Source organism: Balaenoptera ricei, chromosome 9 (genome assembly GCF_028023285.1).
Source record: "Balaenoptera ricei isolate mBalRic1 chromosome 9, mBalRic1.hap2, whole genome shotgun sequence".
In the NCBI taxonomy this organism is placed as follows: domain Eukaryota; kingdom Metazoa; phylum Chordata; class Mammalia; order Artiodactyla; family Balaenopteridae; genus Balaenoptera; species Balaenoptera ricei.
In genome coordinates this window covers 28,919,619-28,941,757 of record NC_082647.1, presented here as the reverse complement: position 1 = coordinate 28,941,757, position 22,139 = coordinate 28,919,619, and the positions used below count along the sequence as shown (strand labels likewise).

Sequence of the window (22,139 nt, the reverse complement as noted above, 5' to 3'; positions counted from 1 at the left end):
TTGTTGCAGTGTACGGGCTTCTCGTTGCAGTGGCGTCTCTCGTTGTGGAGCACAGGCTCTAGGCACACAGGCTTCTGTAGTTGTGGCACGTGGGCTCAGTAGTTGTGGCGCATGGGCTTAGTTGCTCCGCGGCATGTGAGATCTTCCCGGACCAGGGCTTGAACCCGTGTCCCGTGCACTGGCAGGCGGATTCTTAACCACTGTGTCACCAGGGTAGTCCTTTTAATTTGATTTTAATATTTTGTATTAAGACACATAAATCCCACCATCCTCATATTCTCTTTCTAAACCATTAAAGCTTATTATTACTAAGGTGATACTTTCACACCAAAACATACGGTAACTTGCATCAGAACCCATGAAGTAACTCTGTAAGGTAAATTTTGTGTGGAAAAATCTGGTAACTAGTATGCATGGTATTACTACCATAGAGGTTTCTGTTCAAGCCTCTAACACTCTGACAGTTAGATTAAAAATATATCAAGCACACAAAATATTCATCTACAGATAATACATCTGAAATAAAGTATTAGTGTTCCACTGACAATTATATACCAAGTTTGTGAGTCTCACTTTCTTATTTTATTGGAATGACTTTCCTTAGACTTAGCTTAAGTATCAGTAAGTTGGCCAGGACAGAGTTGTATTGTGGATTTGCAGCCTTAAAGGCTTTCTAATTTGTATAAACTTAAGACTCTGCTTCCTTACTTTATTAGTAAGCGATAAGCAGTTAGGGGCACTGCAGGGCAGGTACCCCTGCAATCTCTCTCTTTCTCTCTTTTTAGAATTCATAACATGTTACTGACACTTAGAGATCCTCTGTGGCTGCCAAGAAGGTCTGCTGGGCTCTTACTTAAGACAAGTGCCTGCCGCAGGGTGCTGCTCACTTGTCGTCTTTTCTCCTAGTAAAAGAGGCAGCTCATTTATGTCAACCGCTTTTAAATGTCAAACGGCCTCTGGGGAGAACAGAAATCCATCAGCCATTTTGATTATTTGAGGATTCTATTTTTCCCTTCCCCAAATAAACCATTCTGATGTTTAAACTTTGTTAATTTCTTAGTCCTAAATCTTGTGTGAAAATCTTACTGCAATTTGTCTCTTCTTAGTGAGCAACGTCAATGAACCAACTGGCGTCTGAGTGTCTCTGTGGGGCAAAGTTGGCTATCGAATCCATCTTGATGGCACCTGGGTCTCCGTGGGCACAGAAGAATGACAATGCTTCGAAGGACTAGGCCGGGGTCCAGTGGCTCTCGGCTCGTCTCCCGAGTAGAATGCGCTACTCTGCTGTGACAGGCAGGTCCAGTCTAAGTGATGTGGGTGGAAGGAAAGCCTACTCGGGGCCTGCGCAATTCTATACATGTGCTGTTTAACAGCTGCTTAAATTCACTGGAAAATGAACATTATAAGCATAGCCATATAGGCTCTGAAGAGTGATGAATCTATGTGTGAAATTGGTTAAAGTCTGTTTATATTCAAAGTAGAAAAAAACCAATCAGAACACTGAAATTAATTCATCCTAATTTTCATCGTGAAAATAATCACTTTTAATTATTAAGTAAAGCCCTATGAGTTGATTAAATGTACCAGCCCAAGAAAGTATTGGCTGAGTTTGGGGACCTGCTTGCGACAAACAAAACATGGAAAGTCAAACATATACACGAAATTTAATTTCCTATTTATCAGTCTTGACTGTTGGTAGCCATAATGAAGACTATATTAAAATAAGATAAACTGACTGGCTTAGAATACAATGGAAATGTCACCCTATAATTAACAAAATTATTAATCATTTTTTCTGCTAAAATAGTCACTGGTGCTTGAACTGTTATGACTGTGAATACGAGAAGAGGCATAACTTTGAAATAAACAGATGATGGGCTAATAAAAAATGGAGATTCGTATTCTAAAAACAAAGAAAGAGCTTACCAATCTATCAGCTAATACCAATCAGCCGAGTATGTAATTTCTGACATCCTGAACACAGTAGACATTAGCTTGAAAATATGGCTGATCCTAAGGGGAACAAGCTAATCCCAATATCAGTCACAGTATAGACTGCAATCTTAACATGTACACATATTTAGAAGGTAAACACAGATTATTCTGATTCTCTTTTACGAAAAACAAACTTCAGTTGAAAGCTCTCCAAGTGACATTTATAGAAACAAGGAAGAAACCATGGAGGAACTAAAGCAAACATGAACGTATCATAATGTGTTTTCAGTTTCTTTGTAAAATAAATAACACCTGGTAAAAAGTGTTCTAGATCAAAGGTAGTCTGTCGATTGAAATGTAATGTTTTAGTGTGTTAAAATTAGTGGGTGACTAATTTTACTTGTTATTTATGACTAATCATGATTGCTATTACTGTGACATTATAGGTCTGGTTCTATGTTCCAGTAGATTTGCCGATTTCTGACTTTAGAACAGAACTTTCCTCTTGGTGGATCTTTCTATAACCTATGTGTCTGTGGCACAAAAGAATTTATATTCTAACGAGACTGCAGGAACCAAGAGAATGGTGGAAAATATTTTAATGTGGATAAAACTTTTAATGATGTGACACAGTGGTTCTTCTCAACCTTTATCTCTACCAGAATCCTCTGGGGGGCTTGTTCACGTACAGATGGCCAGGCCCCACTCTCAGACGCTCTGACTTAGTGAGTCTGGTGTGGAGCCGAAGAATTTGCATGTCTAACAAGTTCCCAGGTGATGCTGATAATGTTATATCAGGAATGACATTGTGAGAACCACTGTGTATGTGTGTGTGTGAGTACATATACACACATACCCACAAATACACACATATACATATATATGTACGTGCAAATATACATGTATAGGCACACACACATATATATAAATACATAAATGGTATACATATACCATTTGATAAATGGTACTAGAATGGAAGTAAAAGTCACTTATTTAAAGGAACAGCTGATTCACAAGAGCTTAGAGTTATGTTTTTTGCCATAATGTAGAATTTGTCTCAATTTTAAGAAAAAGTTATACCTGTGGTAAATTTTGTATTTCCACTGGAGTTTATAAGGTGTGAAAAATCATGTTGAATAATATAATACTTTAAAGCCCCTACTCACTCAATATAACATGCACGTGATTACATTTTCTCTTGAAAAGCAGAAGTCAAAGTGGCCTCACTGAACTGATATAACATCTGTTAGTGGTTATGGATGGTCCCCGACACTCATACTGATCAGCTCTTACATATAAGAAGGGGCATGCTTCCAAAAGAATTCAGGCGGTGACAATGTTTTACTTTCATATCAGGATATAACAAAATAAAGGAGACTCTCCTTATCCTAGGGGCAAATATAATTCAAAAGCCCTCATAATAATATATGAATAAATATGAAGGAAATATATTAGGAGAAAACATTTCTATACCTCAGACAATTAATACAAAATTACTGTGGACCTACTACATTCAGGTAAATGTGCTAGGGGCTTTATGTATATATTATATTCAAATATGATTACTTGATAACAAAATACTTTTAATTTATTAATGCAAAAATGATAAATTTATGTTTATTTAGAAATCTAACTGAAAATGGAATAAACAGCAGCACATCATTGCTGAAAGTGATGTTTTTAAAGTACTTACATCCACTCAGGTATATGAAATACGATTTTCTTATATGTCAATATCTTGCCATTATTCTTTATAGCTTGCTGGGCAATTCACATCTAAACACATTTTGTTTACCTTCACAATCTTGATTAGTGTCTTCAGTTGGTAAATATGAAGCTGAAGGTCTAATCTATCAGCCAACCACACACAAATGACTTTCATGGAACTGCTGTACCATTGCTGGAAAGAAGGATGGGGGCGGGGGGGAGGAAAACAGAAAAGAAAACAACCTCTGCAGTATTCATGTAACAGATTCGGTAATGAGGGGGTAATGAAACACTCTGAAATGACCATAGATCAGCACTTGAAGTCAATAATGCTATAATTTCCTGTTAACAGAATTGTATGTTTTGCTAGAAAATCTGCTAAGTTGACCTAGGCTGTTCTTTACACGAATTAACGTTACAGTCTTTTAGCTGTAACATATTCATGGGAAACAGTGTTTTTGCACTTGCAGCCTAGCGGCCTGCTTTGTAATTTGTAGGTAACAGTGGGTACTAAATACATGTTATGGAACTGAATGCACTGCCAAGCAGCAGGAAAAAAACAGGTAAATTATTTTCAAAGGGAAATTTCCCATTAGCCTGTACGTTATGTAAAAATCAGAGTAGATGCCATCATGCACGTAGGCAATACCCAGAAATAGCATTTTAAAGGAGGGATGGCAAAAAACATCCACAGCTTACTAACCTCTAATCCCCAGTCACACCTTTATCTGCTATCGGTTGTTAAGTATTTGCCAAGATGGTCTAAAACCACCTAAAATACAGATTTCAGATCTTAGGAAGGAACATTATCAGGATGAAATTCTTGTGTCTTATAAGAATCACAAAAACAGATGTCAGTTGACCAAATTATAAAAGAAAACAATCTGTTTCATTTTGCAAGTGCTTTTGGAAGGTTCATATTTTCTCTCTGTTTATTACAACTTTCTTGGTGGGAAAATTGAAATTCTTCTCTAATGTACTTTCCTGCTCCTATATAATGCCTGTGAGTATAGTAAAAGAAGAAATTTTGTTCCTATTTTCAAAAAAGGGCAATCTGCCATTAGTGATGGCATTTTAAGGGATTCAGTACTTACACGCCAGAGCCAGGTTTAGGTAATACTGTAAGAAAATAATGTAATAATGCTACTCATTCAGATAACTGTGAGAAATATCAATGTCCACGCAGCATTTAGGAAATGACAAAAGAGTTTTTGAAAGAGAAGGTATTTTGTGCCTTGCTTGTGTACACACAGTGACACTACAGATCACATATGTATGTGCATATGTTCTTAGGCATTCAAACACAGAAAAAAATCTTAAAAGATATTTTTCTTCCATAATAAAGCAGTAAATACAAATTTCTAAAAGAAATCTCAAGTGATTCAAGTAAGTCTGAAATTCACCTGGACTTGTATTTACTAACATTGTTCTAATAAAATTTAGTATAAGGAATGGTAGTTTAAGCATCATATAAAAATGAATTAGTTTAACATTTCATCAGACTTATTTCTATTAATTTGTTGGCCTATTGGACACACAGGCATAAAATGAGATAAGCTAATGAAAATGAATAACTGATTTACTGAATACTGTGATACTGAATGGATGAATGAACATTCAAGTTTTTAAAATGTGAGATGGGCTATGGTTGTTTAAAAAAAATATTATTCATGTACCCAGTTTTTCTTTTTCCTAATGATTACTTTCCTAATTTTCAGGACATGTAAAAGTATCAGAAATAAGTTTTATAAAATGAGATACTCCTAAATTCTTAAAAAAATAAACTGCTAAAAAATTCAGTACTTCAGCTGACATATTAAATCTTAATAGATTAGTATCTGATATTTAAATTCTATACTTCCTTATTTCAAGTTATAGCCTCAACTACTTGAGTTCTATTTTAACGCAGGTAAATACTCATAGGTATTGGTGATATTGAATATGAGTATACTGAATTAACACCCTCACTCCCAGCCCACCCTCCAAGTAACTTGAAAACTAAAATGTAGTCATAATGGTTATGACTCTTAAATTATAGTGCTTCTTCAAGGAATAATTTTTTTTTTAGTTGGGGGGACAAAATACGATATATTGTACAAAGTTTATAACATACAAGTTAATCGGGCTGTTAGACTGTAAAGTTACTAAATATATGGTAAGTTGCATGAATCTGAGGTAAATGAAAATACTTTCTTAAAATTACTCCATATGCATCTTATGTTCTTAAAAAATCCTTAGGTAATTTAAAATTAATGTAACTTCATTTTTCCATTACATATGAGTGATACTTATGATTAAGTGATAATTGAAAGGACATCTAACATAACACAGAAATTTATTATTAATATAATTTCTTTAACACAATGCCAAAATTATAATTTTAAAGAAGAATAATTTGGGAATAAAATGATCTAAAGTTAACTATAGAAACAGAGAAAAAGAACTAATGTTAATAAAGTGCTTAAGCTACTTCATCATCATCTTACTTTAAAGGCAAACAAATTATTCTACAAGGAACATTCTATAAGAAAAATTATTCCATCTGCTAATCATGCATATTTTTTGGTTCCAAAGTCAAAGCATTTTGAAGAATTTCAGCTAAATCAAGCAAATGATGAAGAGAAATCAATAGCTTAGCTTAGAGTTTATGTTGCTATGAAGAATAAGCTAACAAACAAAAAACCTTACTAGGACTGCTTCTTTCTTATATATGGTGACACACACACACACACACACACACACACACCAAACAGACAAAACCACCAAACAGAAATCACTAGCATTTTCCTATTTCTAGTGCCGGAATGGATATGTTCTTCTTCTGGGTGGAGGACCATAGATTCCATTTTTTTCATCTTGAGAAAAAAGTCAAAGGTAAGTTAGCGTCATTCCCCCCACCCCACCAAACCAAAGCAAACCAAACCACCCTCCAAAGCAAAGAAAAAAAAATGTGAAAGGGGTGAATGTGCAGTGAAGTGTGACTGTTAGAAAATGTGCTTTCATTTTGGAAAAGTTAATTTTATAAAGCAACTTGTTTGACTATTCACTTTTCCTTTCAGGGGATGAAAACGAAGGGGCGCTGGAGCTTGCACTCAAGTCGTGGGTATGGCACTACTGCTTTATTCCCTGCTTGGTCTACTTAAGAATAAAGCAGTTAGTGTATATTCTACACTTTTTCTCTCCATCAATCCATGCCAGCAGCCTACCACTTTAACAAAATATATGTGTTTTTTTTTTTCTTTTTTGTGGTTCATTCAACTCCTGTAAGGGCATGCCTTACTCACTTCATTTTCTTGAGATATCTCTTTTAAAGCAAAAAGAAAAGAAAAGGAAAGGCTAGGGTTGACTCTGTGAGACCCCTGTATTTATTCACACTTATTGTGCATGACTGTAGACTGGTAAATCATATTAGCAGCCCGTCTCCCCATCAAGCTGCTACTTGCTTTCCAGCCCTGGGAAGGTTCAACAAATCAACAGGAGCACGGAAAACAGAACATCAGTCTAATCTAGTGTTTAAGGTGAAGTTTTCAAACCCAATCTAAGAAGATCTTTAGAGCAAGCAACAAGCTGAAGGGCTCAGAAGGTGGTATTGACAATGAAAGAGTGTTGAAATATTGAGAAGCGCAGCACTTGTGCATTTTTAATAACAAGAGGGTCAACAAGGACACAGCTCCCTCAGTGCCAGGAGTTGCCACTGACTATGGAAATTGCCACACCAGGGCTATAAACGCTTGCAGTTCATCAGCTTTCTTAAACAGTTCATCAGCTTTCTTAAACACCCTGAACCCCCTCAGTGGACCTTTAGTCTTGAATTAACAAACGAAAGCAATGAAAGAGGGTGCATTCTGAATGGCTGGCATTGATCCCCAACTGTGTCGGCACTGCTACAGGCCCTGAAAAACTCTCTCCATTGTCAATAGAAATTGACAAACCTCCTCTCCTAAATAGTGCAGCTGAGCCGGGCGGGATCCACGCAGCTGTAAAGGGCTCTGCTCTCGGGGCCTGGGAGCACTAACAATGGAACAAGCATGAGCTCTTTGTCAGGCCCAGACTCGGCAATTTTCTAACAAGGATTAAAGTTGTTTCTCGGCAGTGCTGGTGAAAAGAGATTTAGCAACATACCGTGCTTTCTTCATGCAAGTTAAAGAGAAGTAGTTAAGGAATTTCATTATTCTGTTGACTAGTGGAAATACAAAACAAATATATTAAATAATGCACGGCTCCCTTTGCTGCCTAATTTATAACATTTTGAGGAGGATTCAGTTAAATATAACACTCATTGCCTGGAAACAGGCGCTTCGCCTTTATTTTGGAAGTTTTATTTTTTAAAAAGTCCAGCTGCTTGCCACCTGGAATGAGGTCTCAATACATACTAATGCACAATGTCTTTCAGACCTTCTGGGGCTGATATTCCTAAATCTGAATCACAGGACCACATAGGGTTCATATATTGCGGCTGCTTCAAGCAAATGATTTCTGTCAGAATGTGGCTTCTGATGATGATGGCAGGGTAAAAATAGTTGCTTTGCTGGGGAACAAATCTGTGATATATTTTCTGCTTAAGTGTTCAGCTTTTTATTGATTATGAACTTGGTACAACTAGCTGATATATTTTCATTCTTCTCCAGCTACGCTCATCTCAATGGGTGAACAATGAGAAAAAAAAAAACAACAACAAAACAAACCCAACACTTTTTAGTGCCCCCAGATATGAAATGGCTACGTTTCCACAGTATGTGTGCATTTCTTCATTTATTTCAAGAGAAGCTGATAGTTTTACCAGAGTCAAGTCACCGTGTTGAAATGAAATACCATCTAGAAAAATCTCATCTTAGGAAATATGTGCCTTTTAAATGTTAAGTTGAATTGGATAAAAGAATAATAGTTTTGAAAAGCTTGATAAATATAGAGAATCCTTTAGGATCATTTCGTGGCTTTAGAGGGCAACAAATTATTTAGAAATGTTAATGCCCTACAGTTTCACCAGTACATTAAAAAGTAAATAGAAATGTTTCTTTATACATGGAGTGTTCCTTTTGTCAATAGTACATCTGTTTAATATAACTAAATTCGTGGTCACTTCCCATTTCTAGGCATTAAAATGCAGATCTATATTAACAGTACATTTGATATAATAATACCAACATTTCCACCCTCTATTCAAGGTAACCCACTGAAATGATTATATTTGGTTCCACAAAACAGACGCTCAAAACACAAGCATTTTGAAAGTTTTAAGTGTGAATTTTGTGTTGGCTTGGAATAGGATTAAAGGCTATATTTAAGGAAAACTGAAACCAGTCTATTAGGTTAAGAATACAGGAAGTGTTCAACCCAACCTACATCTATCAACCAGCTAGCCCCGGAGGCACGCAGGAAGAGGGAAACAGAGACTTGCATCTGGACATGGAGGCTGAGGGCTGGCCGTGAACACAGCAGAGAATAACATCGACACAGAAGCTGCAGGGGCCGCAGTGCCGACCCCTGTGATGCGACTATTTGCTTGACTGAGCCTGTCACTTGCTTTCTCTATGCCTCAGTTTTCTCATCTGTGATATGAAGGACAGATTATATGAACTAGCTTTAAAATAAGATTTTTATGCTCTCCAGAAATACTATGAGATTAGATTTGACTGTCAAAGGAAGGGGCATGATTAGAAGCAATATAGCTTGTGATTCTCCTAAAAGAAGGGAAAAGCCAAATTGTTTTTTTTTTAATGCTACTTAAATATAGCTTTTTTCATCCAAATATTCAAGTCTAGGATTCCAGAAGTTTCTATTACCTGTTATTTTGTTTTAAATTGATTCATTTTGGCCTTTAAATGAAGTACAGACATATTATAAAAATGAAACAATAAAGTATAATGAGGAATAAATGAAACGTATTAAGAACTGTGAAGTATTCTTATGATTTTATAACAGTTATATACAATATATTATATTATATATTATATAATAATAATACTCTGATTATAAAGGCATCTGATGTTTTTAAAAAATCCTCCATGGGAAGTTCAAGTGCATCAGTTAAATTTTCATTTGATTCTTAAAACAACCTTGATGAAGTGGTTATTATTCCTATTTTGCATGGAAACTGAGCTCACGTAGGTAGAAAACTGAGTTTAGATTAAGCAATTTACTTAAGTTTATATAAGTGGCAAGGTTAAGATTCATCTTATATCTATGCTCCAGAGTCCGTGCTCATGACGACTAGGTTATTCCATCTCCTTCTATGAAACAGTCTGTTCCATCAATGAAGTCTCTGATTTTTTAAGAGTAGTTTGATGCTTGTAGCAAACAACTAAGAAAACAACTCTACCATTCCTGGTGGTTCCTGATAGTTATCATAACACAGGAGTGTGAAGTAATACAGGAGATGCTTGTTGTTTCAAAGAAGTCCATCATATTTTCTTGCAAGTTACTGTAATCTGCATTTCCAAAGGTATTTGTACACCTGATAATGTAATTACATAATGTAATCAATTTTTGGAAGAACCACACTGTTAGGGTAACCGACCAAACGGTTCTTGTGCTATGCATTTCCCATGTGTTTCCTTCTTAAGTTGTTTTAAAGTGCCATACACCCTAATGCTTAGGAATACTGGGAAGAATTTTTTTTCACTGCAACAAAACAAAGCAATGTGGAAAGAAGATCCTTAGTTCATTCATGAGGGGACTCGATCTATATGTGCAGTTTTCCTCATCTTCTTTTTTTAAAATACAAAACAAAGAATAACTTGATTCATGGCTTTTTCCCTCCATATTCAATAAACTCACATTCAGGGAGATTTTCATTTCTTATCTCTATGAGGAAGTCTGCAAAGGAGAGTTCATGAGCACCATGATGTCTGTTAAGAAAGGGAAAATGTAAAAAGTACTAACATGGGAGGTTTGGCATATAGTAGGTACCTAATAAATGCTTGTTGAATGCTGAAAAATCTTTCCTGCTCTTGAAGTTCAGTACTTTTTTTTCCCCATTGCTTTTCTTTTAAAAAATGCATGAATATAATAACCAAGACACTTCCAAGATGCATTCAATCCTCTTCAGGTATAAAATAGGATAAGTTACATAACAGGGTAAGTTCCACAAATTGGGGGTTGCAAAAGCTCTTTTCCACTCACTACTATTTCATTAACCCCAAATTTCCTTCCTTCCAAAATATCCTGAAAGTAATATTATTAAACTAGCTTACCTATTCTCACACTAGACAAAGAATATTAAAATCAATACTATTCTTCATATTCATTATCATCAAGTAGGCAAGTGCCTTTGTAAATTTACTCTGTGGTTCTTTCCCTGGTGCTAAAAAGATTAGTGATTACAAAGTGAAAATTTCAGATCATCAGTTGTTCCCCCTTTCGCCTACTTATTGACAAATGATGGAACGCATACTGGTTTGGCTAATCTTTTGACTAATCAATGGTTTGGTTGAACTCAGTGGTCAACCCAGTTATAATGGTGTGTGCACCAGTTTGGGGTGCAGACATAGACTATGAATGATTTATTTGGGCATATGACCTGTTCATCTGGTTGAATGACTCATCTTAAGTACTATATATAAAAGTTTGGTCGATATTGCATTTAAATCAATAATGTAGGATCTGGATAAAAATAAATTAGACTATTAAATGGTACAAGTTTGAGATAAAACCTAGGTCTGAGAATTAATAGTTAGCAAGTCTTTCTGCTTCAGTTTCCTCATAAAAAATAGGGAACAATTATTCCGAAGTCCCTTTTCCAGAGTGTTGTAAGTAGTGGGATAAATAGCTACCTTCCGGTCTCTGACTCATGGTGCACTCCCACAGGACCTGAATGACCTGCTGATCTGCTAGATGTTGGGTTTCTCTATATCTATGGTTTTTGGGCATGCCAATCCCTCTGTCTGGACTTTTATTCCCATGTACGTTTCATTGCCCAGATTCACGTTGACCTTTAAGACTTAGTTCAACTATCATTTCTGCTATGAAGCCAACACTATCTCTTACCAGGTAGACTTAGATGCTCCTGTACTTCCTGCTCCTAGAACTCTGTACAGGTGTCTATAAAAATACTGCACAATGTGCCCTATGTCTGCCTCACCAGGCTGTGAGTATCCATAAGGCAGAAACCAAGTCTTTTTATTGATATCTTCAGCCCTTAGCAGAATGTCTGGCACATGACATGCATTACATATTTGTTGAAGGACTGAATGCTTTTAAATATTTGGAAATATAAACTGTTACGTATATAATAGTGGCAGGGCAGCTTTTCAACAGGAAAAAGATAAAAGAATATCAGAGCCAGAGGAACTGTTGACTTGAATTACATGTTTCATTAATAGCAAAATAATTTAATGCATGCTAAAGTTGTAGACATCATCAAAAAGTAAACAACTGCATCTGGCTAAAGAAATTTAACATAGAACTGAAAATGTGACAGTCTAACTTCGTTTTAAGTGATGAATTAAGTAAAGGAGAAAGTACTGTAAACTAACAAACCCCCATGTCTATGTACATATGTGAGTGTCCACATATATACTCTTATACACAAAGATATGATAACATTATGTGCTCAGAGGTTGATGTGCTCAGCTCCTGGATTGGCCCTCAAGAGTCTGTCACGCATGCAGTGAGCTGCCCCTCCAGCATATGCTCAGGGGTGTTGGTAGCTATTCCTGGGGGGTATCTGAGGCTGTGGGGCATCTCTGGTGTAGGGCTGGCAGCGCTGCCTGTGCATTTACGCCAAGAAGTGACATGTCCTGGGTGCTTTCAATGCTTGTTGGTTTTGTGAGAGGTGTTAAAAAAAAAAAGGGAGAAACATCATTGGTGTGGCACTATTGACTTGAGTCTGAGGCACCATGAGAGCTCTCCTGGGAGCTGGTATAAGCCCGGCTTTTGAGCAAAGAACCCATGAAGGGTAGAGAGGGAGAGCGTGCCCTTGTTGTACTGTCACGGCATTTGATATTGCAGGCACTAGAGCTAGGTACAACCCTTGCATTGGCCCTACATTCTGGCAAGTTTCCAATCATCCACTTGCAACAGAGAGAAATAAATAAACGTCATATTTAGATAATCACTATCATCTATTTTGAAAGGGTACTAAATTTTAATTCTCCATAGTACATGCATTTGGAAAAAATCTATTAATGTCTATTCAATAGATGAAAATATGAAACATTTTAATGTAGAAATTAACAACTTTTTCAGAAGACCCACTTGGCCGTAAGAATGTAAGCTCCCTTAGGGCAGGAACTTGGTGTATCTTATCTAACATTGTGTTCTCAGCCTCTAGCAGTGTGTGGCCTCTAGAAAATAAATACTGGTTGTATGAATAAATAATAAGAGGGGTTTTGATTTCCTATTTTAATTAAAATCCTACCGAGTCATTGTGACAGAGATACCCAACTATGTGGGAGAAAACTAATGCCTAATCTTTTTTTTTCTTTTTTTGGCTGCACAGCATGTGGGATCTTAGTTTCCCAACTAGGGATTGAACCAGTGCCCCCTGCAGTGGAAGTGCAGAGTCTTAACCACTGGACCATCAGGGAAGTCCCAATGCCTAACCTTTTAATCCCAACATTCACCACCATTCCTTGCACATCCTATTTGAAGGATGAATTGGATTTGTTTTCTAGATCTTATGCATCCAAAACGTCAAATGAATGACCATCCTACATCAATAAACATATACATTTTTATCTGTATAATATAGGCAGTAAGAGGAAAGTCAACAAGAAATATGGGGAGTATATGGGACCAAATTTATAAGGATCAGTAGAGCAAAAGTATGGGAAAGTTATCCATGAGAATGCATAAATAGGAATATGCCTTGAAAAAAATCTTGTTCAGCCACATTCAAATACTGCATCCTATTCCTGACTCTAAACCCTAAGCATGACCGAGAACATTTTGAGAAGTTTCAAAGGACAGCCACAAAGATGATTAAAGGGCTAGAAAAGGGGCCTATGAAGAGAAGTTTAGCAAATAGGGATTATTTATCCTGGAGTAGACAAGTATGACAGGCGCCTTAATAACAGTCTTTATATATAGGAAGGATTATTCCCTAGAGATGCTGGCTACCTGCTTTTTGTTCTCCACTGAGAGGAAAAAGGGAAATGGGTTTAAAAAACAGCATGAAGAATTTTGGTGACATAGGGGTTAGAACTTGCTTCATTTCAAACAAAACATTTTGCCCATATTAAGAGAGCAAAATTTAGATGGTCTCTTAATTAGGGCTGGGCTGCGATCAAGAAATTGAGGGCTCTCTGGAGTTTAGGTATTTATAAGTACCTGTGAAAATTGTTCTTTTATAGAGATTCCTTTCAATGCATTCAATAAACACATGGTTTTGCCACAATGATGTTGGTTTACTACAATAGTCGTTTCCTTACATGGATTTTTTTTTTTTTTTTTTTTTTTTTTGGTTGGACGTAGTCAATAGTGGCAATCTGGCTGCCACTGCTGTGCCCACTTGTGAGTGGCACTGACCATGTAGATGGGGCTGCATGGAAAGGTTGCAGAGGGAGTGTCTGACGGAGGAGGAGTTCAAAAGGCTACCACAGAAAATGCTTTAAAGCCATGTGTCATTTGCTTATGAAGTTAGGTTTGAAGAGAAGAACGGTAGCTATCATTTCCATGAAAACATCACACTGGTCAACTGAAAGAGATGCTGGTCTCAGGGGAGTCCTGGGTATTTTCATTAATAAGTCACTGGTTGCCAGATGCAGTCAGTGCAAGCATGCAAACCACCGAGGAAAAGCCAGGCTCTGTGTGGAGAAGTCAGAGTTTTCAGACCCTATTACATGTGAAGGCAGCATGAAATCAATACTAAATAACTTTTGAAATGCTCAACATGTTGCTTGTAATTATTTCAACTATCTCTGATAAAATCAGGAGGGAGAATATTCTAATTTCTTCCATGACTATTAAGTCACTGTTACCGGCTTGGGTGAATGAAAGCAAATGCATATTTATGCGTTCGGTGTTAAGAAAAATTTCTCGATGAAAATGCAAGTTTTGACATTTTCCATTCATCAGAGAGAGTTTTACCATTGCTAAGAGATTTTAGGTGATCAACCACAATTTTTTTTTTTCCTATTCAAACAAAACCCTCAGATCAGTTCACATGTGAGTTTTTTTTTTTTGTTTTTTTTTAAATTCTGAGCACAATTAAAGGTGAGTTAAGGCTCTGGTGGAAATCTAAAGAGCATCAGCAAATCTGAGCACTGCTCAGCTTTTGAATTGCTTTTCTACTTCTCAGTTCTTTTAAATGGTTTTCTATGGCAGGAACATTTTTCTTAATTAGTCACGGCTAATTAGTGTTAGGGCGTAGACAAGTAATCAGAAATGTCAGAGCTGCAAGGCTACATCTCCCTAATCCTTTGATAATAATTTAGCCTCCTGGGAGGGCCCCAAGCTGCGGTAAGTAGTGACTGACAATAAGGCAAAATTAGGTGGGCAGCAGACCATTAGGATAGAAAAATAAAAAGCACTACCCGGTCCCGCTGAGCACCATCAGGCAACTAACTGCACTGCCAGATGAGGTGCCTGTTTAAGCCTGTGTTGTTAATTAGCTGATTCTACCAGACCTGCCACATATGTCCAGGTGCCTCACGCAAAGACGTGTATTTCTGGGCAAGTGCCAAATGACAATTGCGTCCGGTGATCACATTTCAAGAATCTAAGGAAGAAGTCCACATATTTCTGGAAGATCCTTTTGAATTATTAAAGAAATAAGATCAACAAGCTACAATACATTTTCTTGTTGAGTTTCTTTTAGGCAATTAGGCATGCATATCTCAAGTTTCTCAGGTCTTAATTCACCAACAGCTTAGATTCAAATGAGGGCCTTTGGCCGCAGAGCCGTGCCTGGACTTGCCAAAGGTATTTTGGCACACACCATACATCAAAAGTAGATCCTTTCATAAATCCTTACACCTACAAATGATAACATGAAAATAAGGATTATTAACCAAAATGAACGAGACAGCTGTAATTTGAGAGCAGAGGTTTTGAAGAGAAACAAACTTTGAGGGGGAAAAAAGAAAACAGCTAAGGAGCAAGCTCTGTATGGCATTTATTAAGGCAGACATGACCATATACAGAACAAGTCTGACTACAACTGTCTTAAAAGACGTCAAACAACTTCAATGGGAGTCCGAATACTGTGGGTAAAACAAAGCAGGAATATACATAATGAAAATAAAAAACACCACCTGGAAAACAATGTGTTAAAGCAGCTAAATAAGACATTGTTCAAATGTAGGAGATGTGAGATGCTGGTCCTATAACACAAGTAAGAAACAGATAGTTAAACTTCTTATCTACCTTTAGTGCATGGTGTGGCCCAGGGTACACGATCTAACAGTGGGTAGAAATAAATGATCTCAAATAGTCTCAAGTACATCACTGAGCTTCTATCATCCATCTTTTCTAGTGATGGAAAAGGAAAATAATGGAATGACATGAGAGTGATGGTAACATTTAATTTTGAGTGTTGATAGGGAAATCATGATTGGGCATAATGTGCCAAAGTTAATGCTTTATATTTGACTTCTTTTTACATAGGGACAAAACCAAAAAGAAAATACTCTGTAACGGGAATCTATACTAATTTAGGCAGGTATATAACAACTTGCTCGTCATTTGAAAGTGAAAGATCATTGAAAAGAGGAAAAGTGCTATTTTTAAATTGACATTCACATATAAGAGAATATATCTATAATATCATGGAATGATAAGAAATGCAAGAAGGCAAAGAAGTCTTCTTAACGGATCTTAACGGGTTCCAGACTGCATTTCTAATAATGAGGTTGATGACATACACAAAGAAATTCATCCAAGGAATATGACTGAAAAAGCAGATTGTCAGTTCTAAATATATCCTACTATCTAGCAGCCATTCTTACCCATGTCCTATTGATGTCATGTATTCTTGGGAAACCAACATGGTAAATTTAATTTTTAAATAAGTTAAGAATAGTAGTGTCAATCTTACTGAGGATGAATAAATTCTCAAATCAAAAATTTGGGCATTGGTGTGAAACGGTAAACTCAAAAATTCTGAGCATTTCCCCCCTTTTTCTTATTTGGGAGTCCAGAGACAAACAAGAGCATAGAAGTGCAAAATTAGTTTTATTTTGAAAAGCATATTCACTTGCAATAGTTTCATTTTTTTTTCTTACCATATCTTAAAATGGCTACTGAACTCACTGACATAGTTTAGGTCGATTTTACTTAAAATGTTTAATTTAGAGTTTCTTTACTGAAAAGAATTCTTTTCAAGGAAAGTCCTAAGAAATTAATCCTTCATAAAACACTATTCAGATGAATATCACTGATTAATTACCATTTAAAGAATTACTTTTAATTTTAGAAGACATCACAACACGATTTAAAAAAAATCTCATTGAGATGAAACTCCTCAACAATTAGATATTTAATCAGTTTATAACACAAGAGAATGTTTAATCTGCATGATTTACCAATTAAATACTGCACCCTGATGTGTCTTCAGCAACACGAGAGCTAAATCGAAATTGTTTCAAAGGGACACAAGACGGGCAATGCCCTATAAATGCACAAAGGTTTAGAGAGGTAGGTAGGTTGAGTGTCTCTCCTGGACAGCAGGATGCACTTCAGTCAACCCCTACGGGCCTCAGCACTGTAATATTCTTGGACATTAGGAAGTGACCACAGAGGATGCTCTCGTGGCGATTACCGTGGTGTCAGTTTTGATTTCTGAAACAACACCACTTTCCGACCCAGAGATCCAAAGCTCTCAGGGAAGTTGCCCAGCCTCTCTCCTGACCCATGGGCACTTGGGGCTCTCACTGTGTTTGCTGAAACTTGAGAGCGTGGGAAGAAACATCATAGTAGGCATTAAAAATAGAACTTAAGAATTAGAAAATCATTGCCATGCTTTTATATTGGGATCAGACAAGTTGTAGGTGGTTTTGATTTGATAAAATTTTTTAAACAGCTACTGACAATGATGTTTTATACACTGGGGTAAGGGAGATGGCCTGCAAAGCAGAACACCTTCTTTTGGTGAATCCATATTCTCTTCTGCTACAGAACTTCCTTTAGATTTCTCTTACCCAGATAAGACACATTTTTTTTTAAATTGAAAAAGTAGATTTAACATGTATATTTTTTTCCTTTGGCTAAATTCAAAACATAATGGTAAATAAGTGTGTATAATTTTTTCTTTTTTTAAATTTAAGTATAGTTGCTATACAATATTATATAAGTTACAGATATACAATATAGTGATTCACAATATTTAAAGGTTATACTCCACTTATAGTTATAAAATATTGGCTATATTCCCCATGTTGTACAATATAAGCTACAAGAATATGTTGTGCAACGCAGGGACTATTTATATTAACATATAGATTTTAAACAGCTTGTGTACCACCAATGACCACTTGATAGGCAAAGACAGCCTCTGTTTAAGATATTCTGGTCACTCAGAAAGACTTAACATGAATACAGAATATATGAGTTCCAACCATTTTTCTAAATGTAGGGTTCAGAACCATGGTGGTAGCTGTACAGAATGTCAAATGACAGTCTTTATATAGAATCTATTTTCTACTTATCTACTGTAATTGCTACTGCTTATTGCTTTCACCTGGCCATCACAAAAAAACTTAAGAATTGATTGCTACTCCGGGGTGCAAGACTCCGCATGCAACCAACCCAGTAACTTTTGGCGCCACTGCTAAAATTAAAACTAATTTAATTTGTTGGTTTATAATCTGGAAGGGATTTCAGAAACCATCTGGAGTTTTAGACTAGCTTCTTCAGTTTATATGTACTACCTATACTGAGTCTCAAACAGGTGACATAACTTCTTGAAGCTCACTCATCCAGTTAATGGCAGAACAGTGGCTGGAACTGAGGTTTCTGGATTCCTGGTCTAGTCCTCTTCCTACAAACACTGTTTTACCACTTCAAATTTTGTAAGTCTGAAGTATGGTAGACGTAACGTGGACTTTGAAACTAGAGAGACACAATTTCAAAGTCCGATTTAGCACTTAACAAGTCCTTTATTGTCTCTGGGTGGGAGATTCCTTAACCTGAAAATAAGGCTGAAATGGGGGTGATGGCATCTACCCAGAAGGTTGGAAATGATATAGGTCAAGTATCTAGCACATTTCCTGGTACATGGAGGTGCCCTGAGAATAGTAGCGGTGACAGGTAAGGCTATTATAATTATTTTGACACTTTGAAAAGATTAGGGATGTACCTTAATCAAACTTAGTACCTTCCATTAAACAGGGGATTGGCCATCATTTACTTACACTTTTTTGAAATTATTTCTGTTTTAAGCAGAAAGTGTTTTATAAGTTTAACCACTTATGGAGTAAAGCAGAATGTCTTGATATTTATCCTAATATTAACTGTTTTGATCTTCAAATGATACTTTTAGTTTTAATATTTCAAGATTTGATGTAAACATCTAAGATTATCCTACCTATGGTCTTTCAGATAATACAGATTTTAGTCATCCCCCTCTTTAACACACTGAAGAAATAAAAAAACTTCCATAGGGGCTAGAACAATAATCATAGCAGTGAAGAATGCTCAGGAAGCAGAGTCATGGTGTATGGCTGGGTGGGGTGCTGCACATGGACAACAGTAGAAGGTACCATTCTCCTTTGCAGGTGCATCCCCAAAACAATGGACGCAAATCCAGGGCATTGGTCATTTTTTTGACCTTAGTCCCTGGTACAATTATTTAAACAGAACCCTAAGGTATTTAACCACAAACATCAGGAACTAGTAAGATGCGTAATTGATCAAAAAGTTTCTGAGGCCAGGAACACCACAAGTAATTAATTACTACTCTCAGGGCCAGTTTCACAGAATTTTCAGCAGTCTTTTTCACGCGTGAGGCATCATGCGGGAAAAAATTCTTTAGTAAAACACATGCGCTCTTTTTTAAAGTGTTGGTGTTGGTGGCAGGATGGGTGTTTTGCAGAATAATTGTTTCATATGGAAATACTGCTATGTGTTCTAGAACGAATCGAACTTCATCTGGATAAAAAGCGTATCTTTTGTAAGGAGTTAAGCTCTCATAATTCATGACCAGAAACTGCAGGCCCTGTACTCTCGTCTGGGTGGGTTAAAACCACTAAGTATTGACTCACTGCAGTGAGTGTGCACGCGTCTGCACGCAGGCGTGTGAGTGTGTGTGTACACATTTTCTTCTGCATCTGAAGGTGGGAGGCTCCATTTCCTTACTTACTGAGGAAGCGAACTGGAAGAGCAAAAGTTTGTCATGATGCCTGAATAAAACTGTTCAGGGCTTCCCTGGTGGCGCAGTGGTTAAGAATCCGCCTGCCAATGCAGGGGACACGGGTTCAAGCCCTGGTCCGGGAAGATCCCACATGCCGCGGAGCAACTAAGCCCGTGCGCCACAACTCCTGAGACTGCGCTCTAGAGCCCACGAGCCACAACTACTGAGCCCGCGTGCAACAACTACTGAAGCTCGTGTGCCTAGAGCCCGTGCTCCACAACGACAGAAGCCACCGCAATGAGAAGCCCGCGCACCGCAACGAAGAGTAGCCCCCTCTCGCCACAACTAGAAAAAGCCCGCGCGCAGCAACGGAGACCCAATACAGCCAAAAATATATAAATAAAATAAATAAATTTATATAAAAAAAAAAAACTGTTCAGTCTTTTATCTGTAATAGACTAAGGTTGCTAACAGGATTTATAGGGTCATTACTTTCAACTGTTTCTGACACCTAACAATATTATTTTAAGCTCCAGCCAAGTGGATTTCCAATAATTATATAACGTCTCTCAGTAATGATCTGTTGCTTAAGATACACATTCTACTTTACCTTTCAACACATACTTGATAACCTCTCATTTATTAACTGTAATTGAGGCAAATTCAGTCTTGGCTAATTAGGGGCTCTCGGTACCCCTTCATATGTTATTCTTGGTGACATATCAATAGAATTACAGTTTACTTTTTATTTTTAATTACAGTAATAAAAATGTGCAACTTAAAAATATTAGAATGTTTAAGGACATTATAACTATTTTACAAATAACAAGTCCAATGTTCTACTGGGGATACACAGAATGACAAAACCTTCACAACCAAAACAGAATGGTTGCTTGTCAAGGGTTCCTTTTAGAAGCAAACTCACAGCCATGTCTGATGCTTAGGCGTTGAAAGTATATACCTATCACCAGGACAATCAAACTACCACATCATTTTAATGTTGGCCTCCTGGCATCCACTTTAGTTAGCTCCGTTTGTTATTGCTGCCATACAAAAAGTCTTCAAAAGAAGTTTGGTGAATGAAGGGAAGTTTAAGTAGGAAATATCTTTATGAAGAAAGAAATTCTGGGACTTCCTTGGTGGTGCAGTGGTTAAGAATCCGCCTGCCAATGCAGGGGACACGGGTTCGAGCCCTGGTCCAGGAAGATCCCACATGCCGCGGAGCAACTAAGCCCGTGCACCACAACTACTGAGCCTGCGCTCTAGAGCCCGCAAGCCACAACTACTGAGCTCGCGTGCAACAACTACTGAAGCCCGTGCGCCTAGAGCTCGTGCTCCGCAACAAAGGCCACCGCAATGAGAAGCCTGCGCACTGCCATGAAGAGTAGCCCCAGGTCACCGCAACTAGAGAAAGCCCGTGCACAGCAACGAAGACCCAACACAGACAAAAATAAATAAATAAGTAAATAAATTTATAAAAAAGAAAAGAAATTCTAACTCTGTTACAATCGGATGGCAAGCTTTGTAGTAAATAGGTCGCCCAGACAAAAAATTGAAGATGTTAAGAAACACACACACACACACACACACACACACACACACATACACACGGTGGCCTATTTCCAGAATGACTCTACCATTTTTTCACCACAGAAGATGTGCTTTAGCTATACCAAGAAGAAACATAATGGGAATAACATCAACTCAACTTTTCTTTTCTGTTCAACATTTTTGAAAATTACCACATAAGCAAAAAAAGTAAAAGAGAATTTGGAAGTGAAACATATGCTTGTAAATTCAGAGCAATACCAAGTGGAAGCAGAAGTTGCTAATATGGTTTCAGTATTTTGTAAAGGAGCCAGCTGGATGGATGATAATTTTTCTACCCCTGCAGGGCATCAAAGCTTTTAGGAAATCATTCTTTTCACACATATTAACACTTAGCTTATTAAAACAGATGATACTTTTATTGTAAAACAGCCTGGGTAGAGGCTAGAAACATAAAATATGAAAGATAAGGCTCATTTTGACCACCCAATCTGACAAACAGCAAACACTGACATGACAGACCATGGTGGAGATGATGACGTAGCAGGACCTTCTGTAACTGCCACAGCTGAAGTGTCACCATGAAGCCCGTGAATTGCTGTTATGAAAACATTTGCAGTAACTTGCATAATTAAATGAAACTGCCAGAAAAGTATTTCTAAAATGCAGAGAAGATGTACATAAATAAATACAGTTCAAAGCAAATATTACATTTCAGAAT

The 22,139-nt window shown here is 37.0% G+C and overlaps 1 protein-coding gene across 11 annotated transcripts in view; it reads right to left on the bottom strand.

The window, feature by feature from the left end:
* Positions 1-22,139, bottom strand: part of CADPS2 (calcium dependent secretion activator 2) — a 555,896-nt gene that overhangs the window by 2,772 nt on the left and 530,985 nt on the right. For 8 of the 11 annotated variants that reach the window (XM_059933509.1, XM_059933501.1, XM_059933498.1 and 5 more), the window contains one exon: positions 3,731-3,835. The exons of 1 other annotated variant lie outside the window; for it this stretch is intronic. In XM_059933509.1, coding sequence (XP_059789492.1) covers positions 3,731-3,835 — 105 coding nt within the window. Of the gene's footprint in view, positions 1-3,730; positions 3,836-21,819; positions 22,077-22,139 lie in introns of those variants that run through there. 2 more of the 11 variants (XM_059933503.1, XM_059933505.1) reach the window with 2 other exon arrangements.